General features: G+C 36.7%; 4 protein-coding genes across 8 annotated transcripts; all 4 read left to right on the forward strand.

The window, feature by feature from the left end:
- Positions 1 to 374: 374 nt before the first annotated feature.
- LOC111787467 (trans-cinnamate 4-monooxygenase-like) lies at positions 375 to 3533 on the forward strand. 2 transcript variants are annotated; one of them, XR_002813986.1, is made up of 4 exons: positions 375 to 1159; positions 1300 to 1433; positions 1522 to 2183; positions 3422 to 3533. XR_002813986.1 is itself a non-coding variant. In XM_023667431.1 (3 exons), the coding sequence occupies exons 1-3, from the start codon at positions 375 to 377 to the stop codon at positions 2118 to 2120; spliced, it is 1518 nt and encodes a 505-aa protein (XP_023523199.1). In that variant the 3' UTR covers positions 2121 to 2229. The 2 variants fall into 2 exon arrangements, 1 of the variants encoding a protein (XP_023523199.1); XM_023667431.1 differs by lacking the exon at positions 3422 to 3533 and having other exon boundaries at positions 1522 to 2229.
- Positions 3534 to 6427: 2894 nt separating this feature from the next.
- LOC111788384 (B3 domain-containing transcription repressor VAL1-like) lies at positions 6428 to 18084 on the forward strand. 3 transcript variants are annotated; one of them, XM_023668714.1, is made up of 14 exons: positions 6428 to 6643; positions 6960 to 7061; positions 8420 to 8501; positions 8651 to 8752; positions 9412 to 10076; positions 10204 to 10300; positions 10429 to 10603; positions 13459 to 13535; positions 13629 to 13713; positions 14028 to 14278; positions 15870 to 15919; positions 16179 to 16292; positions 16407 to 16474; positions 17077 to 18084. In XM_023668714.1, exons 2-14 carry the CDS (start codon positions 6967 to 6969, stop codon positions 17778 to 17780), a joined length of 2565 nt encoding a protein of 854 aa, XP_023524482.1. In that variant the 5' UTR covers positions 6428 to 6643; positions 6960 to 6966; the 3' UTR covers positions 17781 to 18084. The 3 variants fall into 3 exon arrangements, with proteins under 3 accessions (XP_023524482.1, XP_023524481.1, XP_023524483.1); XM_023668713.1 differs by lacking the exon at positions 6428 to 6643 and having other exon boundaries at positions 6713 to 7061; XM_023668715.1 differs by lacking the exons at positions 6428 to 6643; positions 6960 to 7061; positions 8420 to 8501; positions 8651 to 8752 and adding an exon at positions 9004 to 9072.
- Positions 18085 to 18692: 608 nt separating this feature from the next.
- On the forward strand, positions 18693 to 19446 carry LOC111788385. 2 transcript variants are annotated; one of them, XR_002814171.1, is made up of 2 exons: positions 18693 to 18735; positions 19007 to 19446. XR_002814171.1 is itself a non-coding variant. In XM_023668716.1 (2 exons), the coding sequence occupies exons 1-2, from the start codon at positions 18849 to 18851 to the stop codon at positions 19302 to 19304; spliced, it is 303 nt and encodes a 100-aa protein (XP_023524484.1). In that variant the 5' UTR covers positions 18825 to 18848; the 3' UTR covers positions 19305 to 19446. The 2 variants fall into 2 exon arrangements, 1 of the variants encoding a protein (XP_023524484.1); XM_023668716.1 differs by lacking the exon at positions 18693 to 18735 and adding an exon at positions 18825 to 18853.
- A 1373-nt stretch (positions 19447 to 20819) lies between these two features.
- Positions 20820 to 24635, forward strand: LOC111789408 (transcription factor RF2b-like). The gene is made up of 4 exons (XM_023670172.1): positions 20820 to 21534; positions 22915 to 23047; positions 23749 to 23833; positions 23946 to 24635. Exons 1-4 carry the CDS (start codon positions 21071 to 21073, stop codon positions 24320 to 24322), a joined length of 1059 nt encoding a protein of 352 aa, XP_023525940.1. The 5' UTR covers positions 20820 to 21070; the 3' UTR covers positions 24323 to 24635.
- The last annotated feature ends 909 nt before the right edge of the window (positions 24636 to 25544 follow it).

The following is a 25544-nucleotide window of genomic DNA, read 5'->3' on the forward strand; positions in this document are numbered from 1 at the left end:
CTACGGTACTAATGTGATGCAAATTTCAATGTTATATTTTCTTTANTTAATATTTTCTTGTCAGATCAAGCGTCTCCAGTTGTCCTACTTCTCCGGTACTAATGTGATGCAAATTTCAATGTTATATTTTCTTTATTTTGATAGCTTCTGGGATGGATGAACAGACAACTTGATTATGTATAATATTATCTAATCATCTTTTCTTCAAGGGAGAATGGGTCGTGGAGATAGTTTGAAATCCAAACTTCACCTACCCCCATATCATGGCCAACAAATCCACTACCAGAAGTTTTGACTTTTGAGATTATATAAGTGAGCGCCAGAGCAAGAGCTTATACATCATCTGCTTCAATTTTAAAGAGGAGTTCAATACCATGGATCTTCTCCTTTTGGAGAAGGCTCTGCTGGGGCTGTTTGTGGCCATGGTTGTTGCTATTACCATATCCAAGCTCAGGGGTAAACGTTTTAAACTCCCACCAGGTCCCATCCCCATACCCATATTTGGAAATTGGCTGCAGGTGGGTGATGACTTGAACCACCGCAACCTGACGGAGATGGCCAAGAAGTTCGGTGACATACTGTTGCTCAGAATGGGACAGCGGAACCTGGTGGTTGTTTCTTCACCAGAGCTGGCTAAGGAAGTGCTGCATACCCAGGGAGTTGAATTCGGATCCAGGACTAGGAACGTGGTGTTCGATATATTCACTGACAAGGGTCAGGACATGGTGTTCACAGTTTATGGCGAGCACTGGAGGAAAATGAGACGAATCATGACTGTCCCCTTTTTCACAAACAAGGTGGTGCAGCAGAACAGGCTCGGTTGGGAGGAGGAGGCTTCCAGAGTTGTGGAGGATCTCAAGAACGATCCAAAAGCTTCCACCAGTGGGGTGGTTCTGAGAAGGCGCCTGCAGCTTCTTATGTATAACAATATGTATAGGATTATGTTCGACAGGAGATTCGACAGCATGGAGGACCCTCTCTTCAACAAACTCAAGCTTATAAACGCCGAGAGGAGTCGGTTATCTCAGAGCTTTGAATACAACTACGGCGATTTCATCCCCATACTGAGGCCTTTCTTGAGAGGGTATTTGAATGTGTGTAAGGACGTCAAGGAGAGGAGGCTCAAGCTCTTCAAGGACAATTTTGTCGATGAGAGGAGGTAATAATAAGTAACAATGTTTGCCTTTTTTGCTTAATTTGCTCCTTCTGCTACTACTAAAGCTTACAATGGCATAACATACAGGAGACTTACAAGCACGATGAGCAACAAGGNACGCTTACAACTTGCATAACATACAGGAGACTTACAAGCACGATGAGCAACAAGGAGGATAGTGTCAAATGTGCCATTGATCATATCGTGGAGGCTCAAGAGAATGGTGAAATCACCGAAGCTAATGTTCTCTTCATTGTTGAGAACATCAATGTTGCCGGTAAATATGATCTGTTCATGTCTTAGAGTGATATTCTTATGTTCTGAGATTAGCTAAATTAGCATGTTGCTGATGTTTGAACATTTAGCAATCGAAACAACATTGTGGTCGATGGAGTGGGCAATTGCTGAGCTCGTGAACCACGCCAACATCCAGAAAAAGCTGAGGGATGAGCTCGATTCGGTGCTTGGACATGGCGTTCAAATTACAGAGCCCGACATTCGCAATCTGCCTTACTTGCAGGCTGTTATCAAAGAGACCATGCGGCTAAGAATGGCCATTCCTCTCCTAGTGCCTCACATGAACCTCCTAGACGCCAAGTTGGCTGGTTATGACATCCCTGCAGAGAGCAAGATTCTTGTGAACGCATGGTGGCTGGCCAACAACCCTGACCACTGGAACAAACCCCATGAATTCCGACCCGAGAGGTTCTTAGAGGAGGAGGCCGACGTGGAGCCTAGCGGGAACGACTTCAGATACCTTCCCTTCGGCGCCGGGAGGAGGAGTTGCCCGGGGATCGTCCTTGCCTTGCCCATTGTCGCCATTACTTTGGGTCGTCTCATTCAGAACTTTGAGCTGCTGCCTCCTCCTGGACAGTCCAAGATTGATACCACTGAAAAGCCTGGACAGTTCAGCTTGCAAATATTGAACCACTCCACTATTGTGGCAAAGCCAAGGTCTTTTTGAGTTCTAAATTTCTTCATCTCCTGCAAGGCATTGAGTTGAAGATGTTATGATCAGAGCAAGCAGGTTCAGATGAAACGAAGATGTCTCTCTTTCTTTTTAATCAAGAAATGCATAAACTATGTGTGATCTGAAGCAATATTATGCAAATTTGTATGAAATTTCATTTTCAATCTCCTTAATTCGGCTAAATCTCTTACTTGCACGAACAATACAACTTTTTAAATTAGGTGACTCGAGAACTTGATCAACTCAACTTAATTCGTACGGATAGAGCTATCAGTTTATTTGGAGTGAGGTCGGCTCAAATAAATGAAAAAAGTTTATGAGTACAATTAGTTCGAAATGGATTGAAATAAGTCGAATATATTATTAATTTAAAAAATACATTTTTTTATATTTATTTTAATTTTATTTAACTTTATACTTATTTTATATTATTTATTCTCCAACAACTTTTAATAATTTTATAAATGTACGTATTTGTGTGTATATTAATACATTTTACTTTTATTAAAAATAAAAATTTGAATAGATGACATGAACAACCCGACCTAACCGTTGGATTGAGTTGATTATTTAGTAAAATAAAGCTGTTCGACCTAACCGTTGGATTGAGTTGATTATTTAGTAAAATAAAGCTGTTTAGATTGAAAAAAGTTCAACGGGATCCAATCCATGAACACGGCTCATTTTGTATATAACCATAAATTGTGTTGTCTACCACGTCTTAAATCTAATGTTTTCGATGGCTAAGTTCATGGGACTCGATCAACGAACGGGTTGTTTATTCAAAATCATGTGCAACAACATTTTTTGTTATTCTTATCATTATTATTATCATTAAATAGTATTTGGAGACCTTAATCATTTGACATTGTTAATAATAGTTAATGTTAAGGTTTTTAAACATTTAAAATTTTCAATTATTCCCTCCCTAAGATAATTAAAATGTTAATGTATTATTAAATTAAGATTCCCTTTTTAAAAAAAAAACATGGCACATTTTCAAATCGAGCATTAATCTGAGTTTTAGTCACTAGTGGTTCCTTATTTTCTTATGTCTACCTATACCCTCTCTATTTTTTTCATAGAAATTTTGCAGCCAACATTCATCTCGAGCAAAGATCGAATTCTTTATGAGCGACCCGACATTCAATACAGGTCAAATCATATGGTTGCTAGTTCCTACAAAGGATCGAACTAATCGAACTTTCTTGATGTAGATGTTGCATAATTTGTTTTCATCTTTAAGATCGGGAGACCAGATAACCTATTACATGTATGACTATAGCTTCAAGCAGGTTCAGATGAAACGAAGATGTCTCTCTTTCTTTTAATCAAGAAATGCATAAATTGTGTGTGATCTGAAGCAATATTATGCAAATTTGTATGAAATTTCATTTCAATCTACTCGATTCGATTCGGCTCAATCTCTTACTTGCACGGAGAACACAACTTTTTAAATTAGGTGACTCGAGACTTGATCAACTCAACCTAATTCGTACCGTTTGGATAGAGCTATCAATTTATTTGAAGTGAGTTCGGCTGAAATAAATAAATAAAAAAATTTAAAAATTTATGAGTACAATTAGTTCGAAATGGATTGAACTAATTGTTAATTTAAAAAAATACATTTTTTATATTTATTTTAATTTTATTTAACTTTATACTTATTTTATATTATTTATTCCCCAACTTTTAAAATTAATTTTTAAGTTTTTGGAGTGTAATTTTATAAATGTATACGAAATTAAGTTGCAAATTTTAATATATGTATGTATTTGTGGGTATATATCAATACATTTTATTTTTATTAAAAACAAAAATTTAAATAAATGACATGAACAACTGACAACTCGAACGAACTGTTGCTTGAATTAAAAAAAATTAAAAAAAAAATTATAATCTAAACCATTAAATTTGATGTAAAAAATGTTTCAACTGGATTCAATCCATGAACACGACTCATTTTGTAAATAACTATAAATTGTGTTGTCTGCCAGTCTTAAATCTAATGTTTTCGGTGACTAAGTTCATGGGACTCGATCAACGAACGAGTTGTTTATTCAAAATCATGTGCAACAACATTTCTTGTTATTCTTATCATTATTATTATCATTAAATAGTATTCGGAGACCTTAATCATTTGACATTGTTAAAAATAGTTAATGTTAAGGTTTTTAAACATTTAAAATTTTCAATTATTCCCCTCCCTGAGATAATTAAAATGTTAATGTATTATTAAATTAAGATTCCCTTTTTAATAAAAACATTGCACATTTTCAAATCGAGCATTAATCTGAGTTTTAGTCACTAAGAAAACGAAAGTCAATCTAAATACTATTAGTGAAAAAAATAAAACTTCGAGTTCGAGGAAAACAAACACCTACGAAAAGATCGTTCGGATTTAAAGAGTCACTTGGCGGGGCTAAGCGATCTGACAAAATTGTGGGGACGTAAAAATGTGTTCACACTGCACAAGTGTATAACTCTCCACAAATTTTAATTATGCTTAAATTCAAAATTGAGCTCGACCTTTTTTTTACCCATTTCTTGTCGTGCCCTCGACGTATAGGACGGAAGTACGAGACGGTTCGAGCCCAAGTGGTTCCTTATTTTCTTATGTCTACCTATACCCTCTCTATTTTTTTCATAGAAATTTTGCAGCCAACGTTCATCTCGAGCAAAGATCGAACTCTTTATGAGCGACCCGACATTCAATACAAGTCAAAGCATATGGTTGCTAGTTCCTACAAAGGATCGAACTACCGAACTTTCTTGATGTAGATGTTGCATAATTTGTTCTCATCCTTAAAATCGGGAGACCAGATAACCTATTACATGTATGACTATAGCTTATCCAAAAGATTTGAAGGCCCGTAATACCAAAGTATCGTATTCCAAATGAAAGTACCATGTCTGAAGAAAATAGATACGAAAAAATTAAAAAAAAAAAAACAAATAATTTAAATAATTTTCCATATTTGCAAACCATTTTAAAAATGGTTATATTTGCAAATAAAGAAACCTATTTTCCTCCCATTACAACTACCAAATTACACCATGGTATATTAAACGGTCAACCCCTTTTAAATAGTCAACCATAATTATTATAACTGTGGAAGGTTGTTATATATATATATATATATATATATTTTAAATTATTATTTTATATAAATATTGGTAGTTATTTTATGGGTTGAAAAATACATATGACTTTTATTAAAATAAACTATTTAATTATTATAATTTTATAATTATTTATTGGTTAGATTTCATTTTATTGTTTAAAATTTATAAACTTTCCATATTTTAATACGTCATTATTTAATTTCGAAAATAAATTTTGTTCTAAAATTATTTAATTTATAAAAACGGGCTTGGCACGAAGTACAATCTCGTCTTTAGTCCCATTTATACTCCCTTCAGTGCAGTAAAAAATCCCTACAGTTGCAAGATACCGAACTGTAACGACCAAAGCACACCGATAGCACATATCGTCTCTTAGGGAGAGGATTCCACACCCTTATAAAGAATGTTTCGTTTCTCTCTCGAACAGATGTGGGATCTCACACGAACCCAGTCTTGAATTACTAGAATATTGTCTTATGTTGTTCTTTCTTCGTTTGTGTCGTGGTTCACTGAACCAATCTGGAAAAAATCACTAATTTTATCGGGTATCCTAATGTATATAGATACAAATGGTCCAATAAGAGCAAGAATTTCATTATCCAGAGCTTCCCGATCCAAGGTTTCTCTGCTCCCACCTATCGGTTCACTACAGGTTTACAAGGACATGGGACTTCTGCGTCCCGATCCTACCGCTCCGAAGAAAGCAGGGATAGGTGCAGTCGACAAATATATATATATATATATATATATAAAATAGTATTAATCATATAAATTTGAATAAAGTCAATAATAATACAAAATTAGGAAATTCCACTGTGTATGATGGCTCCATCTGCACCGTTGGATTAAAATAAAGGGTTTCAGCTACAATTTGGTTATTATTTTAATGAGCCATTATTCCAAGTGTTCATAATTGGCCCCATAAATAAAATATATATTTAAATAATTAAAATGAATTTGCATAGTTGAGAAATGATAAAACTACAGTGCGCGTGAGCAGTTACCGAGACAGTTGATTTAAAAAAATAACTGCCGTGGAGGTACGTGTCAGCAATGTAAGGGAAGTAGCAGGGAAAGTCCGTGACAGACGGGTGAGGATATCAGCGTGTGAAAAAAGGAAAAAAAAAAAAAAAAAAAAAAAAAAAAAAAAAAATAAACACAGAGAAGAAAAGAGACGAGAAGGTTTAGCTAAGGTGAGAAGCTGAAGGGGAGACGAGACGAGGACTTGTTAGCGCCGTGTCTTCAAGTGTCGTGCATGCATTTTATGCATCTGTTGCTTTGCATGCACTCTCTTTCTCTCTCCTCTTTCTTTCTCTCTCCTTCCGCCATTTCCACGCCTTCCTCCTCCTCCTCTGCAACTGCCATCGCCTTCCCCCTTCGCTTCCTCCTCGGTTCGATTCGTCTTCTTCTTCTTCTTTCGTTCTTACTGTTCTTCTTGTTTTCGACTGAAATTTTCTGTTCGCGTTNATATCTTCTCCGCTCTGAAATTTTCTGTTCGCGTTTTGGTCAGACATGTTCTCTTTTGTTTCCAATCTTCATCGATGTTTTGTTCTTTCTAGATTTCGAGCTAAGCTTTGCATCGATTCGTTCTCCTTGTTTTCTCAATCGCGATTTCTTCTTCATTCTCTTGTGCTTTGGTCAAAAGGATTTTTAGGGTTTGATTTTGCTTCTACTTGCTTGATTTGATCTCTCTTCAATGGCATCTAGTCGCTGCATGAATACTTCTTGCGGAGCCGCTACGCCGCATGATTGGACCAAAGGATGGCCTCTGGGATCCGCTGGATTCGCGCATCTATGTCTCAACTGCGGGTGTTTTTCTTTTCCCTTTTGTTTTGATTTTGTTTTTCTTCGCCCTTGATTTGATTTTCCGCGGGTAATGTATATTGATCTCTTGCATTGGTTTGTTTCTGTTACTGGTTTATCGGATGTGCCGATTTTATTTATCACACTTGCTATTATTGGCTTTTTTTTTTAGCCTTTTCATTTTTTTTTTCCTTTCCGGAAAATTAGTCACGTCCTCGAATCCAGATTTCCCATATGGATTTTTTGTTTGAGTAATTAATCATTTACGATTTATCAATTGGTATTAGTAACGGTATTATATCCTCGAAATCATTTTGATTGAAGTAGATGACCCTAGTGTCAATGTTATATCATTGCGCAACACCTCTACTGAATAACAGGAATAATCGTTGTCACTGCTTTGAATTGGGCTTGTAGCCTTGTACCATGCTTTGTCCAATTTGAATGTGTGAGGCCTTAGATGCTCCATTCGCATTGACCAATTTGATGAGAGTTCAGTTTCAAAAGAATGGTCTTTCCTTGGATTACGCTTCCACATTCTCTCTNTTGAATGTGTGAGGCCTTAGATGCTCCATTCGCATTGACCGATTTGATGAGAGTTCAGTTTCAAAGAATGGTCTTTCCTTGGATTACGCTTCCACATTCTCTCTGTAAAATGAGTTGTTCAAAGTGGAGGATTGAGAAGGATAATATGTATATGTGTAATAGAATTTGATTTTCTATTTTTATTTACCAATTAAAATTAAAGTAAATATTTCTTCTATCTTCTATTTCATAATTCTGTATTTGAAGAGGGATGTGTTTGATATTCATTGGCCGTGAAAATTCTATTACAGAATTAAAGAGAACTTTATAACAGAGTTCTACATGGTGCAGAGGTTTTCCCTTACCCTTCTATTGCCACCCATTTAGTTTATATCTCTTCATGTGAATCTCGTTATAGATATTGAAGCTTAACTTTTATCAATTAATAATGGTATTTGTAATTTGTCAGTTTTAAAGGGCTTCATGTTTATTTATTTATTGTAATTGCTTTTCAACTCCAAATTCTTATTTATTTGTTTATTATTTTTTTTTTTGTTAGATTGTGCCCGTGTTATTTAGTGCCTTAGGCTNTTTTATTTATTTTTTGTTAGATTGTGCCCGTGTTATTTAGTGCCTTAGGCTTATTAACTTTTTATTTTATGCCATGAGGGATCTATCTTCACTTCTTTTTGTATGTTCAGTTACTTATCATTCTTGCGACAAGAAAATATTTATAAATTGGAGTGTTATGCTATATCCAATTGATGTCACTATCTTTTACCACTTCATTTTCTATCTTTTAATCTATTCACTGTTTCTTGATGCTGTTTGTGATTTAGATCTGCTTATGAAAATCTAGTCTTCTGTGATACGTATCACTCAGAGGAAACTGGTTGGAGGGATTGCAGTTTTTGTGGCAAGGTAAGAAAATGTACTGGTAATTCCCTTTTGTTTTGAGTGCTCTCTCTCAGTCTCAATATATATGTGTGTGTTTTAGTACATATGTACATATGTATATATCTTTATTTTCTTGTGACCTTATATATAAAACTTTTTTTTTTCTTTTTCAGAGAATCCATTGTGGATGTATAGCTTCTAAGTCTATGTTTGAATATCTGGATTATGGAGGTATTGGGTGTACTACCTGTGTGAAAAGATCTCGACTTGATGTGGTAAGATTGGTTTCGGAGTTGGCAAACTTCTGATTACACTTAGATCTTACATCAGTTTTTGTGCTTGTTGCTTCTAGCATTCAAATCAGATAAAGTGAACTTTTAGTTAACATGAAACAAAAAATAGCTGCACGTTCACAATCAGTTAGTGGTTTTAATGATAACTTTATGACTGTTTTGACGATAACTTTATGACTGTCTTGGTGAAAATGTGAACATTACCCTTGCAGTGCAACCATATTCTTCACACATGCATTTTATGATTTGGAAACTTCCATCCTTCGGCTCTGAGAGATGATGATAGCCTACAGGAAATGAATGTGGGTTTGCATTCAACATTTTCCTTTCGAGAACTTCCTTTTCAAATGAATAGTTGCTCTAGGTTATAATGAATGGACAATGAGTGCATTGGAGTAGATCATCATAGATGTTACACAACTGTAAAAGCTTGTCCTCAGAAACTATATTTTCAAATTTTTGGGATGCTGCAGCTTTGCCATTTGGTTTTCTTTTATTATCACAAATATTCGTGTCCATTTAAAGTGGGTGAGCATGTACACATTGGCATTACAGTCAGGGTTCTCATATTAGTTCATTACTGTTTTTATATAATATGTGCGGCATGAATTCATCTGGAATTCTATTGCTTTTTATTGCAGATCCGAAGAGATGAAATTTCTAATGGATTTGATGCAGTGACAGTTGGAAATGTTGGCCTTCTGCGACCTGCTTCTGTTGAGGATCGAGTGGTCCGAAATGGCATTAAAGAGGAAAAGCTTTTACAGTTGTGTAACATCATGGAGGCTAATGAAACCGACCATTTTCAGCAAGCCCAAAGAGTTGACAGAAGTGCATCTCCAGCGCAAAACAAAGTAGAAAATCTCAGGAGCCCATTTGGGGAAGTTGGAACAAGCTTCTTTAATATGACTAAACTACCTGTTAAATGCCAGCCATCGGTTGGTTCGGTAGCATACTCCCAACTAGATACTAGACTAAAAGATATGCAGGAATCTCTTAGTCAGCCATCGTTAAATATAACTTTGGGGGTTCCCTTAGGTACACCAAACTTTGTGGTACCCTTATCAGGAAGTGCAGCTGAAGAGGATGAAAAGAGCATTCTTCCATTTCAACAGGGCCAAAGATCTCGTCCAATTTTTCCTAAGCCCTTAAAAACTGGGACCACAGTTAATTCAGAAACAAGAAAGGGAATGACTCCTCTGGTGCGTATTGCTCGGCCACCTGCTGAAGGTCGGGGTAAGAACCAACTTCTTCCGAGGTACTGGCCAAGGATTACTGACCAAGAGCTAGAACAAATATCTGGAGAGTATCCTTTTTATTTTTAGTTTTATTGTTGTTCATTAATTGTTTTGATGTTGTCTGCTTGTGCACTTATTCTTTTGCTTTCTCTTACCTATTACTCAAATTAATCATGTACCTTAACATATTTTAAGTTTGAATTCTACTATTGTTCCTCTATTTGAAAAGGTGTTGAGTGCTAGTGATGCTGGTCGAATTGGTCGTTTGGTTCTGCCAAAAGCATGTGCTGAAGTATGAATTGCTTCTTTTCCTTCTTGATCACCATCTTACATTTTTTATTTTCATCATTCATGTTGCGACTATTTTATTGGGTATTCCCTGGTATAATATAGATCATTCTTAAATTAAACTGCATGCAGGCATATTTTCCCCCTATCTCTCAATCAGAGGGTCTCCCTGTTAGGATTCAAGATGTGAAGGGGAATGAATGGACGTTTCAGTTCAGATTTTGGCCAAACAACAACAGCAGAATGTATGTTTTGGAGGGCGTTACCCCTTGCATACAGTCCATGCAATTACAAGCTGGTGATACTGGTAATCTTTCTATTACATCTCAAGGTGTATGGTGATATTGGGAATTTTCTTAAGAGTAAAAGCATGTCCCTTGAGTACTTTGGTGAGAAACACTCATCTCACGCTCTTGAAGTTGTAAGAAGTGTTTTTGAAATTTCAAGTTCTTTTGTTTTTGTTCAACCACCAAACATGATGAAAAATATCTTTGGCTTGTAAAAGTGTCTTTAGAAGGGTCCCAAAGCATTCCAAAATGTACTATCATCTTATAGAATGAAAAATCATTTTTCTAGAATATTACTGACTAAAGAAACGTTGTACAGTTGTTAGTGAGTTTGGGACACCTTTTCATAAAAGCGATTTTAAGTGAAATATTTAGAACTTTAAAGTGTTTTTCTTTATGTATTTTAGGGTATTCAAAATTACTTTTAATTATCTAATTGAATACTATAAAAATCTTGAAAATTGCCTTTAATACCCTTCCAAAAGTACTCCCAAATCCAGCCTATGACTTGTTTTCATTGGATTATCAAGCTACAAAATACATTAGTCTATTTTACAATTAACTTGGTGCTTAGCAGAATGGCTAAAATTGTTTTAGTCAAAGTTACAGGGCTATATTTATGAGTTGTCCTTGGTAAATATTTTTATTTGTGAGTCTTTGCTACTCACAAGAAATTTCTTGGTATTGCTTGGGAACATAGTTTTAAACGGGGTTGGCTGTGCTGATTTCATTCAAGAAATTAATTCCCTCGATATTAATAAAGAAGCTCCCGAGTCTGAGGCATTTAACAAAAATGTCGTTCTCTCATAGGATATGGAATAACCTTTTAAAATGTTGTTGAGTTGGCACTACCCTCCATTCTCTCATCAAGCAATGAAGGACTTTTCGAACGTTACTTCTCTGATTCCAAATCTTTCAGTTTCTCTTACAAGTAAGAAAGACCACAAATTTTATTGAACCATGCCCCTTTATTACACTCGGAAGCTTGGTAATGCCAATCACTGCCCATCATTTTTTGAACAATCCATTTTAAATTCAGACGCTTTAGAGGAATCTTGTTTGCACCTGCGTGCCACTTCTTTACCTCCATCAGATTCTAACCAGTTGAAGGCTCGACCAATTAATATTTTCAGTCATAACATGTTCAGAATTCTAAAGTCATCTCGACAGAAGGTGTTCTCATCTGAGGTATATAAAGTTCTCTAAACCATTTTGTACTCACCTATTGACTCAGAAGTCATCTTGACCAAAGGTGTTCTCATCTGAGGTATATAAAGTTCTCCAAACCATTTTGTACTCACCTATTGACTCAGATTCGGTTGTTAGTGTGAGTAGTGGAGAGACTGTTCCTATTTCCAAACAAAATCTTCAATTGGAATCTAGAAAGATGAAGACATTACAAATAGATACTTTGTCTGAGCTTTTGATAATCTTTTTATGGAAAATATCAGTGTTGATTTGGTTAAAGAAGCTTAGAATTAATTTCCCCTTCTGTCCTGACCAGGTTTTCTTCTCTAATTGCAACTTGTGGAATTCATTTACGGACAAATCCTCAATTGTCCCCTTCATTAAAAGCTTAATGGATCTTTTGATAAGTTCCAAAGAATTTGAGAAGTTCTTATCATGTGGAGGAGGATATATTGGGAAATTTCGATCTCTTGGTGAGATGGAATTTGGTTTATAAAGTTCAAATTGATGGAGGTCTCGGATTTGGTGGTTTTAAGATTAGAATTATGGCTCTAGTTGCAAATTTGGGCTGGAGTTTTATCAAGCATCAAGATTCTTTTTGGTGTTTAGTTTTTAAGAGTTTTCATGGCTCTAAGGTTTGGAATCAGGTGAATTTTTTTGCAGCCTTCAGTCTAGGCATTGGAAGCAGGATTCTTTTTGGCATTATTTTTGGTTTTTTTTTTTTTTTAAATTCCTTTGAAGTTTCAGTTTCTGAGTTTGTTTATCATCTTGGAATATCCTTTTCTGCTGCTTACTGAATGTGGATCTTTGTTATCAATGCCTTTCGGATCTTTGGTTTGAAAGAATTCAAAGGACATTTCTTATCAAAGAACCTTCTTGGTTATATCATTTTGCCTCGGCTCATCTCATGGATTCTTGATGGTGTTCTCTTTCCATATTTGTTAATTATTCTATTCAGATTTATGTCTTTTTTTGGCTTGTGTTTTTTCCATTGTAATTTTTCTGTTTTGATTGTTTTTTTCTCTTCCTTCCCTTGTGGAGGTTTCCTTTGAGTATCAGCCACTTCTCATTTTATCAGTAAAATGTTCTGTTTCTTGTTTTTTTTTTTTTTAAGAAGGGGAGTTTCCTGCGAGTATAATCATCACATCATGAACCAAAGTGATTTGACCAGTAATATCAGTAAAAAAAATTTTGGAAGTAGGGTATGATCATTTTGAGCCACCTCTCTTGTTTATGTATTATCTAGATTTTGTGTTCTAACGAATATTTTCCCTTCTTAAGTGGTTAATATTTTGAATCCTTTAGGTTCTAACTTTCCTCTATGAGTTACTGTGCACGCTTGTCCCCTTCACCCCTAGAAAACTCCCCTTCCTGGAAAAAATCGTAGTTAAATGTCGGGAATGCATTTCTGCCTTGTTCTTTAAATTCAATTGAGGTTAGAAAATTTCTTTGTTCCAGTCTGTTCAAAAATTGGATTTTGGCTCCGGGGAAAAAATTGACACCCTTATTTATGCCTTATAATTCTTTATGATTAAAGTGAAATCATTTTCTCAAAAGCATTCGTACTGCATATTTATTGGCTTGGAATTGTGGATTCAAATTTGAAGGATATGACTTGTAGATGTAAATATCTGAAGTTCATAGGAGAGAAAAATTGATTCTTATCAAATTTTATATATTAATGCAGTTACCTTTAGTCGGATAGATCCTGGAGGCCAATTAGTCATGGGATTTCGAAAAGCAACAAATTCTTCTGATACACAGGTTAAGTTTTTCACTCATTATCGTTAATCTTTGCCTTTTCTTATCATCATGCTTTTTTGTTTTAGTGGATTGATGAAAAGGTGAAGTGAACAGGATGCCAAGATCTCTACACTTCCTAATGGCTCTCATTCGGGTGACGCCTCATTCTCTGGGGTCTTTCAGAATTTGCCTTTAAGAGGTTGTTCATTGCCCCTTATTTTATTCAGGGAAAAAATATCACTTTTTATCTCTATACATAGTTGAATGGATCTATTTCAACCTTCAAATTGAACCCTAAAAGATGTCCAGTTAATTATCCGAAATTTCCACCCTATAGTGTAGTTACAGATTCACAGTACTTAAAATCTGACTACAAAAATACATAAACCCAGTGCTAAGACACCTTAAACAACTAAAAGGAATATGGAACACCATCACAGAAACCACCACCTTTGAACTAATTTTCCTAGGATGCAACCTCATCTATTTGTTCTGTGACCATTTTTGTTGTAGCTGGAGATATTAGTTTGCATAAAATCGAAAATTTTGGGGGTAGGATGACTTCAGGACAACAACCGATGTCAACCATGGACAAGAAGGGGACTCGAAACATTGGGTCTAAAAATAAGAGGTTGCTCATGCATAGTGAAGATGCTTTGGAGTTAAGACTCACATGGGAAGAAGCTCAAGATCTACTCCGGCCTCCACCAAGTGCAAATCCCACCATTGTCACAATCGATGACCATGAATTTGAGGAGTATGATGTACGATTTCTGTTCTTTTTCGAAACCAAGGCTTCTTTGTGTTGGTTTGCCTGTAAATGATNTTTTTTTTTTTTTTTTTTTTAAGAAGGGAGTTTCCTGCGAGTATAATCATCACATCATGAACCAAAGTGATTTGACCAGTAATATCAGTAAAAAAAATTTGGGAAGTAGGGTATGATCATTTTGAGCCACCTCTCTTGTTTATGTATTATCTAGATTTTGTGTTCTAACGAATATTTTCCCTTCTTAAGTGGTTAATATTTTGAATCCTTTAGGTTCTAACTTTCCTCTATGAGTTACTGTGCACGCTTGTCCCCTTCACCCCTAGAAAACTCCCCTTCCTGGAAAAAATCGTAGTTAAATGTCGGGAATGCATTTCTGCCTTGTTCTTTAAATTCAATTGAGGTTAGAAAATTTCTTTGTTCCAGTCTGTTCAAAAATTGGATTTTGGCTCCGGGGAAAAAATTGACACCCTTATTTATGCCTTATAATTCTTTATGATTAAAGTGAAATCATTTTCTCAAAAGCATTCGTACTGCATATTTATTGGCTTGGAATTGTGGATTCAAATTTGAAGGATATGACTTGTAGATGTAAATATCTGAAGTTCATAGGAGAGAAAAATTGATTCTTATCAAATTTTATATATTAATGCAGTTACCTTTAGTCGGATAGATCCTGGAGGCCAATTAGTCATGGGATTTCGAAAAGCAACAAATTCTTCTGATACACAGGTTAAGTTTTTCACTCATTATCGTTAATCTTTGCCTTTTCTTATCATCATGCTTTTTTGTTTTAGTGGATTGATGAAAAGGTGAAGTGAACAGGATGCCAAGATCTCTACACTTCCTAATGGCTCTCATTCGGGTGACGCCTCATTCTCTGGGGTCTTTCAGAATTTGCCTTTAAGAGGTTGTTCATTGCCCCTTATTTTATTCAGGGAAAAAATATCACTTTTTATCTCTATACATAGTTGAATGGATCTATTTCAACCTTCAAATTGAACCCTAAAAGATGTCCAGTTAATTATCCGAAATTTCCACCCTATAGTGTAGTTACAGATTCACAGTACTTAAAATCTGACTACAAAAATACATAAACCCAGTGCTAAGACACCTTAAACAACTAAAAGGAATATGGAACACCATCACAGAAACCACCACCTTTGAACTAATTTTCCTAGGATGCAACCTCATCTATTTGTTCTGTGACCATTTTTGTTGTAGCTGGAGATATTAGTTTGCATAAAATCGAAAATTTTGGGGGTAGGATGACTTCAGGACAACAACCGATGTCAACCATGGACAAGAAGGGGACTCGAAACATTGGGTCTAAAAATAAGAGGTTGCTCATGCATAGTGAAGATGCTTTGGAGTTAAGACTCACATGGGAAGAAGCTCAAGATCTACTCCGGCCTCCACCAAGTGCAAATCCCACCATTGTCACAATCGATGACCATGAATTTGAGGAGTATGATGTACGATTTCTGTTCTTTTTCGAAACCAAGGCTTCTTTGTGTTGGTTTGCCTGTAAATGATATATGTTCATTATTCATCTGATTTTATCATGACCCTGTCGTAAAATTGTTCAGGAACCTCCAGTTTTTGGCAAGAGAACTATATTCACTGTCCGACCAACGGGGTAAGGTTTATGTTCATGAATTTGTATATACGAATGATGGAAGAGTTGGACTGTCAATAAGTATTGATATTTTATTAAATTTGGCTTATGAACTCTTCATTAGGCTTATCCAAGTCATCAAGTGTTATTGTAATGTTATTGAAAGCTTGTTGTTGAGTCTCGATCTAGCTTCAAGGATTTGTGGCCAATTTATGAATGTAAACACGTAGGGAACAGAAACAAGTCATCAATTATTGCTGATTAGACCGTTATAATCCAGGGAACAGAAACAATGGGCTCAGTGTGATGATTGCTCAAAGTGGCGGAAGTTGCCTGTGGATGTTCTTCTTCCTCCAAAGTGGACTTGTTCAGATAATATTTGGGATTTGAGCAGGTGCAATATTTGTCTGATTGTTTCTCTTTTCCAGCGGTTTATTGGTTTTCTATGCAAGTATAATTACCACAACTTGAAGGAGATTATATAACACTTCTAACCTTGTACTTCAAGGTGTACATGTTCTGCACCGGAAGAGATGAACACAAAGGAACAGGAGAATCTTCTAAGAGCGAGTAAAGGTACCAATCAAGCCTTCTAGTCATCCACACAAGCTTTTGGCTCATTTAAATTAAGGAGAACCTATATAATTCAGTAGGTGCATATTTTGTAATGTTAACATGTCTAGATGGGTGGTGAAATCTGGCAAGGAATGCTGTTGCATTTAGGTTATTTTATCAAAATTTGGGCAAGGAATATCAATAAGATTGTCTTCATATATCTTAATTAAATGCTTCAGTGTATTTTCATAGTAGTTTTGGCTGCATTTAGTCGCACATGAATGTAGACATTGCATAATAGCTGGATGAAATTTCTGTGGTGTGTGTTTCCAGTAACTGAGGTTTGTTGAGAGTGAACGCCTTAGGTGACTGACTTGATTTTGTAAGTTGAGATGCGAGAAGTGTAGAGGCAGATAGTCATATTGCAAATTACCCTTGACATCAGACTCGTTGTAATCAGTGGAATGGTTGTGATGTTGATATTCACCATGTCGTTAATTTTCCCCTTCTTTTACTGCATTTCATTGAGCTGTCATTTGAAACTAAAAATATTTTGGAAATAAAATGTCTATTAGGTAAATGTATTATGTCGTGTCTGATCCTTTATGCCCTGTGTATTTCAGATTTTAAGAAACGTAAAATCATGAAGAGCCAGAAGTCTGCGCAAGAACTCGAGCCTTCTGGTTTGGATGCACTGGCTAGTGCTGCTGTTCTGGGTGATAGTATGGCTGACTTGCAGGAATCAGGTACAACAACTAGGCATCCTCGACACCGACAAGGATGCACTTGCATTGTGTGCATTCAGCCTCCAAGTGGGAAGGGAAAGCATAAATCCACATGCACATGCAATGTCTGCTTGACTGTAAAACGCCGTTTTAAAACGCTCATGCTTCGCAAGAAGAAACGCCTATCAGAACGTGAAATGGAGACTTCACTCAAGGAGGGGAATTCACAATTTGATGAATCAGGAACCAGTGGGACACTGAGGGGTACATCTCTGCAAATAAACCATTCAGAGAACGAAAGAAGTCAGATCCGAGTAAAAGATGAGGAGGCTGCAAATAGCAGTGGCCAAATTGACTTGAACTGCCACCCTGACCGGGAGGACATGCAACTGGAGGTAGCAGGATTAAGCATGATGAGTCTTGTTGAGGCTGCCAGCCAACCTTTAGATAGTTACTCAAAGCAAATTGGCGTCTCCAGCGTCACGAGTGAGCAACATTCCAGTCAACCAAGTAGCGCTGAGAGTGAGAGACCCCTGTCTGAGGAAGGATGCCATGGATCAGCACACGAGAGCACAAGTGATAGAGGCAGAGGGCCCCATTGAGATTTAAACATTTTTGGGTTTCTTTTTCTTTTATTTCTTTTACCATCTCTTTTACTCACCTGGTATATAAATAATATAACTGAAACATAAACGTTCTTTAGTTTATCATACAAGTTCATTGATTGATCTCTCAGCCTCACTTCTCGCTCCTATTAGCAATGAGGAGTCATTGTAATGTATGTTGTAGCTTCTCAAGTCTACAAGTGATATGAAGAACTTGTCTTTGGATACTTTCAATTGCAAAAGCTGTTTGCAAGAGTGACAAAATGCATAATATTGTAATCTAAAGCTTCTGAGTGAATGACATGATGCGTCATTAAAATTGCAGCTTCGGTTATTGTAATTCTAGTTGACCAACTTTCAGGAAACGCGTCTTCAAACAACAGGTTGAAGACAGAGTAGCAGTGGAATTTGTGGTTATTTAAATAGTCCGGCCGAGGAGCTCTTTTCGATCTTGGCCTAGTGTTCTGAAGAGATTCCCAAGCACACAGGTTTTGTCCTTTGACCTCTTCCATTATTAGCTTTCATTATGATTTAGCCAAATGAAACATCATTCATTTCTTTATTCATTTATCTTTATCCATCGATAAGATCGAGATTATTGATATATTTTATCTTGTTTGAGCCGAAGAAAATGATGCAGGAAATAGTCCAGAATGGCAGATACCGGCCAGGTTTTTGGCTTTAATCCATGGAGCCGCCAATGGTGATGATTTATAAAGCAGACCCTTTGAAGTCCCAAGTATTTGGAATCTAATCCGCCATGGATGATGGAGGAGGGTTCAGAAAGGCAAGAATGGAGCTTGAAGCACTCTACGAGGGAGTGCCAGATGAGTCTGTGAATCTCACCTTCCGACATCTCACAGACGTCAATGTTCAATCCAGAGCCAACCCATCAATCCAAATCCTAGGGAAGAAAGTGCATAGAATGTTTGGGAAGAAAATTCAGCCACAGGTTAATCATTGAACCCTCTGTCAGAGGAATACGATTCTCCACAATGGTATGATATTGTCCACTTTGAGCATAAGCTCTCATGGCTTTGGGCGTCCCCAAAAGGCCTCATACCAATGGAGTTAGTATTTCTCACTTATAAACCCATGATCATTCCCTAAATTAGTTGACGTGGGATTTCCATCATCCAACACCCTCCACCTTCATAGGAATTGATTTAAAAATTTATTAAACATTAGAGACTAAAATTGAATGGGGTATCATCCTTCATCAGGTACATAGGGGAGGCAGGAGATGTGGGGTGCTTCGGTTGGAGGTACTCAACTGCGGTGAAGCATGCAGAGCTTAAGTGGGCGGAGAAAGGGCCTCGCCGGAGAGGAGAGAGAGCCCCACGGAGAGGGTGCGGCGGCGGTGGCGGTGGGGTAACGAACTCCATGAGTATGATGTCGGCAAGTCAGAGCCCATGGGCACCGGCCACAACCAGTGTGGATATTTCCGCCGTTTACAGCTCTCGTTTCGCCGCCATGTCGTCCCCTCATTCTCCGGCTCACCGCCACCATTTACCGTTTTAGTTTCATCGTTTCGCCAATTCCTTATATTCATATTGTATTATTTTGACGTTTAAATCTATTTATCCGTTTTATGTTAGAATTGGATATTGGAGGATTTAGTTGGTGTCTCAAATAAAATAATTAAATTAACTAAATTTAAGATTGGAGGATTAGTTCATATAATTATTAAGTGATACAAAATTAATCTATGTAATTAACACATCAAACTTTTTTTTCTTTTTGTCAAGAATGGGTTTGAGAAGTTTGACAAGAATGGGATTCTAACCCATGCCCTTTCGGACCCGTACCTGAAACTGGCGTCTTAGACCAACTCAACCATCTTGACCTTATGCTTGGTTTGGAGTAATCTTATGTTGAGTCATACCTTATAATGTTTTTTAAGAAACACATTAATAAGGATTAATCATCATAAAAGAATCTGTGTTAGTATGTGCGGATAGTTTTCACTCTTAAAAGTAAAAAATAAGTAACTTGATCATGTCACAGGAGAATGTCGTGACCATTAGGTGTTGAATTAGACGTAAATTTTATTGTTTATTTAAGTTTCATGGATGAAATTTAAATTTGGTGTGTGTTTAAAGCATTGGAAAACAAAAATTATCTACTAAAATTGATTAAAACTAAAATTTAGCTATGATAAATCACCGGCTCCGATAGCTCGTTTTTACTTAACTCGGCCTGAACAATATTAAAAGACTTACATGCCCCATTTCCGTCTTTGTGAATTGGGAGACAATAAGAATAATAGTAGGAATCATACAAATTTTAAATAGGAATAGATGTCTTATTCATTAATCTATACTTGAATTGATATAGCAACCTTATTTATTAAACTCAACATTAAAGGGTCGTTACTACAAACATATATGACATGGACTTTTGAAAACAAATGAAAGCTCAAGCAAAGTGAAATTGTGGGTCATTTCGATAAAGACAAAATACCATTAGAAGTTAATTGACGATTCTTTAGAAAAAAAAACCACCTGATTTTTCCCACCATACATAGTACCGCATAAAAACAAATACAACACGTACGTAAATACATAAATGTCACTAACAATCTCATAAACTTGCTAGCAAGAGACATTACATGTGGCTTAAATATTTTTTTTCTTTTCTTTTTTCTCATAAACATTACAATTAACCATAATAAGCATATAATAAGCATAAAATTAATATAGTTAATGAATTAAAATGGATAAAAATCAAACCTATAATTAGGTTTGAGTGGCTTTACCTTGTGTAATATCACATCGAAATAATTTTTTTATGTAATGGATTCTCCCAAACAAAAAAAATCTAATCCAACCTAACTTTTATAATTTGAGTTGAGTAATCTAAATTAAATAATTTGAGTTGAGTAATCTAAATTAATTTGTTCCAGTTATGTTCAGAGTTATTAAGTCATATGAACTTGTCAGTTATTAAGTCATATGAACTTGTTTAGGTTACGGAGAAAAAAAAAACTTTAATTTTTTGATAAATAAAAATTAGTTAGCATTATCCACGAACAAGAAAAGAGGTTGTGGATAGAGAATTTTAGTGTCTACTACAGTAAGAGTGGCAGTTGACGCCACTAATAAATTAAGCAATTTCTACTTTCCTCTACTGTCGCCATTGCTAGCGACGCGCAAAGAAGAAGAACAAGAACACCGAAGAAGATGATGAAGAAGAAGACGAACCGCCGGACTAATTGCTTGCACTAATCCAACGGCAGCGCCATCTTCCTCGCACTCACAGCCCAACAATTTACAGTAGCTTCGGAAATGCAAGATCCGGCGTCAAATCCCGATTCCTCCATCTCCAACAATGCTTCTACTCCCAACATTCATCTTCCGCCGCCGCCGCCGCCGCTCTCTTCTACCAGACCCCACCACCGCAGGGCCCACTCCGAACTCACATTTCGGTTCCCTGATGACATCATGGATCTCTCTTCCTCTGATCCCTTCACTGCCGGATCCGCCGCCCTCGCTTTGGACGAGATCGGATCTGAGGACGACCTCTTTTCCACCTACATTGATGTAGACAAGCTTGGCCCCGGCACTTCTTCTGCAGATCACACCGCTAATGCTGAACCTGAGAAGACTCCCAGACCGAGGCATAGATATAGCAACTCTGTCGATGGTTCCACCTCTACCAGTGTGTTTGGGGATGTACTGGACGCCAAGAAAGCTATGCCTCCTGATAAATTAGCTGAGCTTTGGACTCTTGATCCCAAGCGCGCCAAAAGGTCTCTCTCTCTTCCTCCATTGTCTTCCTTCTTAATGCGTATTCATTCTTGATTCAACTGATTACTGGTCATGGTGAATAGATTTAATGAAACTGGACCTCTTTCTGCCTCCAAAATTCAAGCAACTTGAGCTCTAAGCATAAAAATAACCCTCACTGCACTGTTCCCAATAACTTCAGCGCTACTTCTGATATACCCTCTCCTTTAGAGATTTGAACAATGAGCCCTTACTTTTAAGGGTGGACCCATTGTAGCGTATAGATGTGGCTCAAATCTGGTCAGAGTAATGAAGGAAGAGAAAGGGACGTGCTCAATTTAGGTTCATATCAATTGAGCAATTGCTAAACTAGATTCTAGGGAGAGTTGAGAAGGGAATTTAGAAAGGGTTTGAAGAAGCCCAGATCCTGCAGGTAGTCATATTAGAGAAGAGGAAACAATTATCAAGGGAAAGGAGAAACTTAAGGGATATGGGTATGCTATAATTCTTGCTTTTTGACCAGAAAAACTCTCTTATTGATGTCATTGAAGACACTTACCCTAATTAATGCCGCCTATGCAAGTCTAGTGATGAAACTCAGAGCTATCTTTCCTTGTCGTTATGTCTGGTGGTTCTGTTGTATTATTTTCAGCTCCTTTGACTGGACCAATCTTTATGAATGGCATCATGCTCTTTTTACTCTCATTTTGGATACTCATCCTTCAAAAGGGAGACAAAGATTAATCTGTCCAACTTTCTTGAGAGATTTTTTTCCTTTTTGTCTGCTTGGATGGAGAGGATAGAAGAATGTTCTTGAGGTTTTCTGGGAGACTTTACTTTTTCCTTGTTGCTTCTAGCAAATGGAATTATAGGTATGGTTCTTTTTACACTTGTTGGAAGACCTTTTGGAGATTTCCTTAGCTTGGGTTTTTTCTTTTTAATTTCATTATGTCGATAAGTGTATCTTATGAGAAGCTGAAGGAACGGCGTACCTTTTACATGATGGGTCAGCGAGAAAATGGGAGCAGCGGCTTAAGCTATTAGGTGTAGGCGCTTTCGACTAAGTTTGGTTTTCATGGAAGTAGAAATTTTGAGAATGGGATGGTTTAATAATCAAAGGTTTTGGGAAGTTGTGTGTGGGAGAGATCAAAAGACAAAGCATAGAGGAAAAACATGTATCCACTTGCATCTATGGTCTACACACCTATTCAGTCAAATTCTTGCCTCTACACACATTTAAAGCTTCACTTTTGCACGGATAAACAATAATGATACCAATAAATAAGTAAATTGAAGAGATATAAGAAGTTACCAGACATGTCTTCATTTTACGCATTCAGCACTTTCAACCATCTTCATTTAGGAATCTGTTCAGTGCTGTTCCTTGTGTTGTTCTTGTATAGGATTTTGGCCAATCGACAGTCTGCTTCCCGTTCTAAAGAGAGGAAGGCACGATACATGCAGGAACTCGAGCGCAAAGTTCAGACCCTTCAAACAGAGGCGACAACTCTTTCAGCTCAACTCGCACTGTTCCAGGTATGTGTTGCTAAATCAAAATTAAGCTTTCATCTTTAAAAGCTTTGGGAATTCTGAGCAAGAACCTTTTTTGAGTCTACTTAGCTCTTGGTTTATTTAACATATCAACTTATTCTCAATTCTATTGCTACTTTTTGGCTTGGAAAGTTTGATTCTGATGCATTTGTCTTCTAGATTCTTTCTGGGCTTGCATTTTAATCTCAAGAAACCAAAAAGTTACATGGTTTTGTGAGATGCTTCTACTTATGATTTCTTGTTGTTTGAGGAACTGAACTTGAACAGATTGATCCATATTTTCATAACTAGAACTTCGTATAATTTGTAACCTCATCTGACTTTCTTTTAGAATATGCGGAAAGAAAGAAATCAGAGAATATTTACAGAAAAAACATAGACCTATATAAAACTTTTCGACTATATCTTGGTGTAAACTGTCTAATATTTTTACTTCCTATAGTTATACCACCCTTCTTCCAAATTGAGAAGGTCTAATTTCAATCATCAATGAACTTGTCTCTTATTGAAAAGAAAAAGAAAAAGAAAAAGATTTTGATTTGATCTAACACTAGTCACAAGCAAGAAATTTTATTACAGTTTTCTTTTTGTCCATGCTCCTTTTCAGTTCAGACCTGCGCCATCTTAAGAATGTGTAGCCTTTCATATTATCTAACTTAGTATTAAACATGGGGCTGTTTGTATAGAGGGATACGACAGGTCTTAGTAGTGAAAATACAGAACTTAAGCTTCGGTTGCAGGCAATGGAGCAACAGGCTCATTTGCGGGATGGTAAGCACTTCCTAGATCACTTGTATCACCAAATTATCCTAAGAATTTTCCTTTCTATCATCACATGTTCTCGCCTTGGTTAATAGAAATCATCACTGTCTATGTGACACAGCCTTGAATGAAGCACTAAAGAACGAAGTTGAGAGGCTCAAAGTAGCCACTGGAGAGACATCAGGCGCCTCCGATTCCTTCAACTTGGGGGGAATGCCTCACATGCCATATTTAGCATCCAGTTTCTTTCCCCTGCATCAGCAGCCAGGTTCTGCCGGCACCCACAACATGCTGCAGATGCCATTATACGGCCATTCCTCATCAAACATGTCAATACATCCTCTGCATCATCAGCTGAATTCACATCAATTCTCTGATACCATGCAGAGTGATCCACTTGGGCGATTACAGGGTCTGGATATCAGCAGCAATGGATCCCCTCTGGTGAAATCAGAAGTCCCTTCTCTTTCTGCTAGTGAAAGTAGCGCCACATTTTGATGCAGACTGGTAGCCGGCCTGCTGATTTGCTCATGTCCAGTTCATGAGCTTGGTGTCAAATGTATTATTGTTTATAGCTCGACTTTTAGAGGCCATTTGGTGCGCTGGTTCGGAATCAGAAACACATAGGGTGGGTTGATTCGTTGGAATCCTTGAGTTTGATTAGTCTGTTCTTTGTTTTGATTTTTTTAGACTGGTTTTTCTTATCTCCATTTTTTGTGACTTGCTAATTGTTTTTGAATTGCGTAACATTATTTTGACCTATGAATCATTTGTCCCAACCTTATTCAAATCAGAATTATACTATGAATTAGTAGTTGTTCAAACATATTATTAGATTCATCATACAAAAAATTTCTATAACCTATATGAAGAGAAAGGGAAGAAGGAGTGTGTGTTTTACTTGATCTTGTAGGGAACAGTGGCGCCGCATATCTCTGAGATCGTAGTTGATTCCAGGCATTGCGGAAACGCCATTCGTAATGCAGTTCTCCGGTCAGCGGTGGTGGTGGAACCGATCGAAATCAGGCTCTTTATGGCAGAGCAGCATTCCGGAGCCACCTCCCCTCCGTCACCTGGCTGCAACTCACCGCCGCCTCCGCACCGGCCACCACCACCACCACCATCTTCCACACTCTTTCCCTTCCCCGCCATACCTTTACAGTTTTCACTCCACAACTGATTAATGCACCCTCCTCCCGCTGGCCTCTGTTCGCCTCTTCTATTTATAACGTGGCTATGGAAACGATAAATTATGGGGGCAGAGATGTCTTTTCCCCCTTTTTATATATATTTTAAAATATATTCAAAAAATTAATGTAAAATATAATTTCTATTAAAATTTTAAAACATTATAATATATTAATAATATTTTATAAGCAAAAAAAAAAAAAATTAAAAATTTTAATTTTAATGTTATAAAGTGTTTTTTTCCGAGGATTCAACTTAACATGAATGGAGATAGAGAATATAATCTCAGTCTCGGTTCTCATTTAACTAAAGGAGAGAAATTTCACATCACTCCCTCCCTCATGAGTTAAACGAGCATGAGAGTGGTAAACGGATAAACGGCAGTCTACTAAAAACCCAAATTTTATTACGTTCACTTTTGATCATTGTCTATTAATCTTAAATTATTTATTTAAATAATTTTGAATGAACGATTACATTTCAACCATGATAGCTTGTATTAGAATCATGTTTATTGGTTGAGATCGAAGAA

This window comes from Cucurbita pepo, chromosome LG02 (assembly GCF_002806865.2).
Source record: "Cucurbita pepo subsp. pepo cultivar mu-cu-16 chromosome LG02, ASM280686v2, whole genome shotgun sequence".
Lineage (NCBI taxonomy): Eukaryota > Viridiplantae > Streptophyta > Magnoliopsida > Cucurbitales > Cucurbitaceae > Cucurbita > Cucurbita pepo.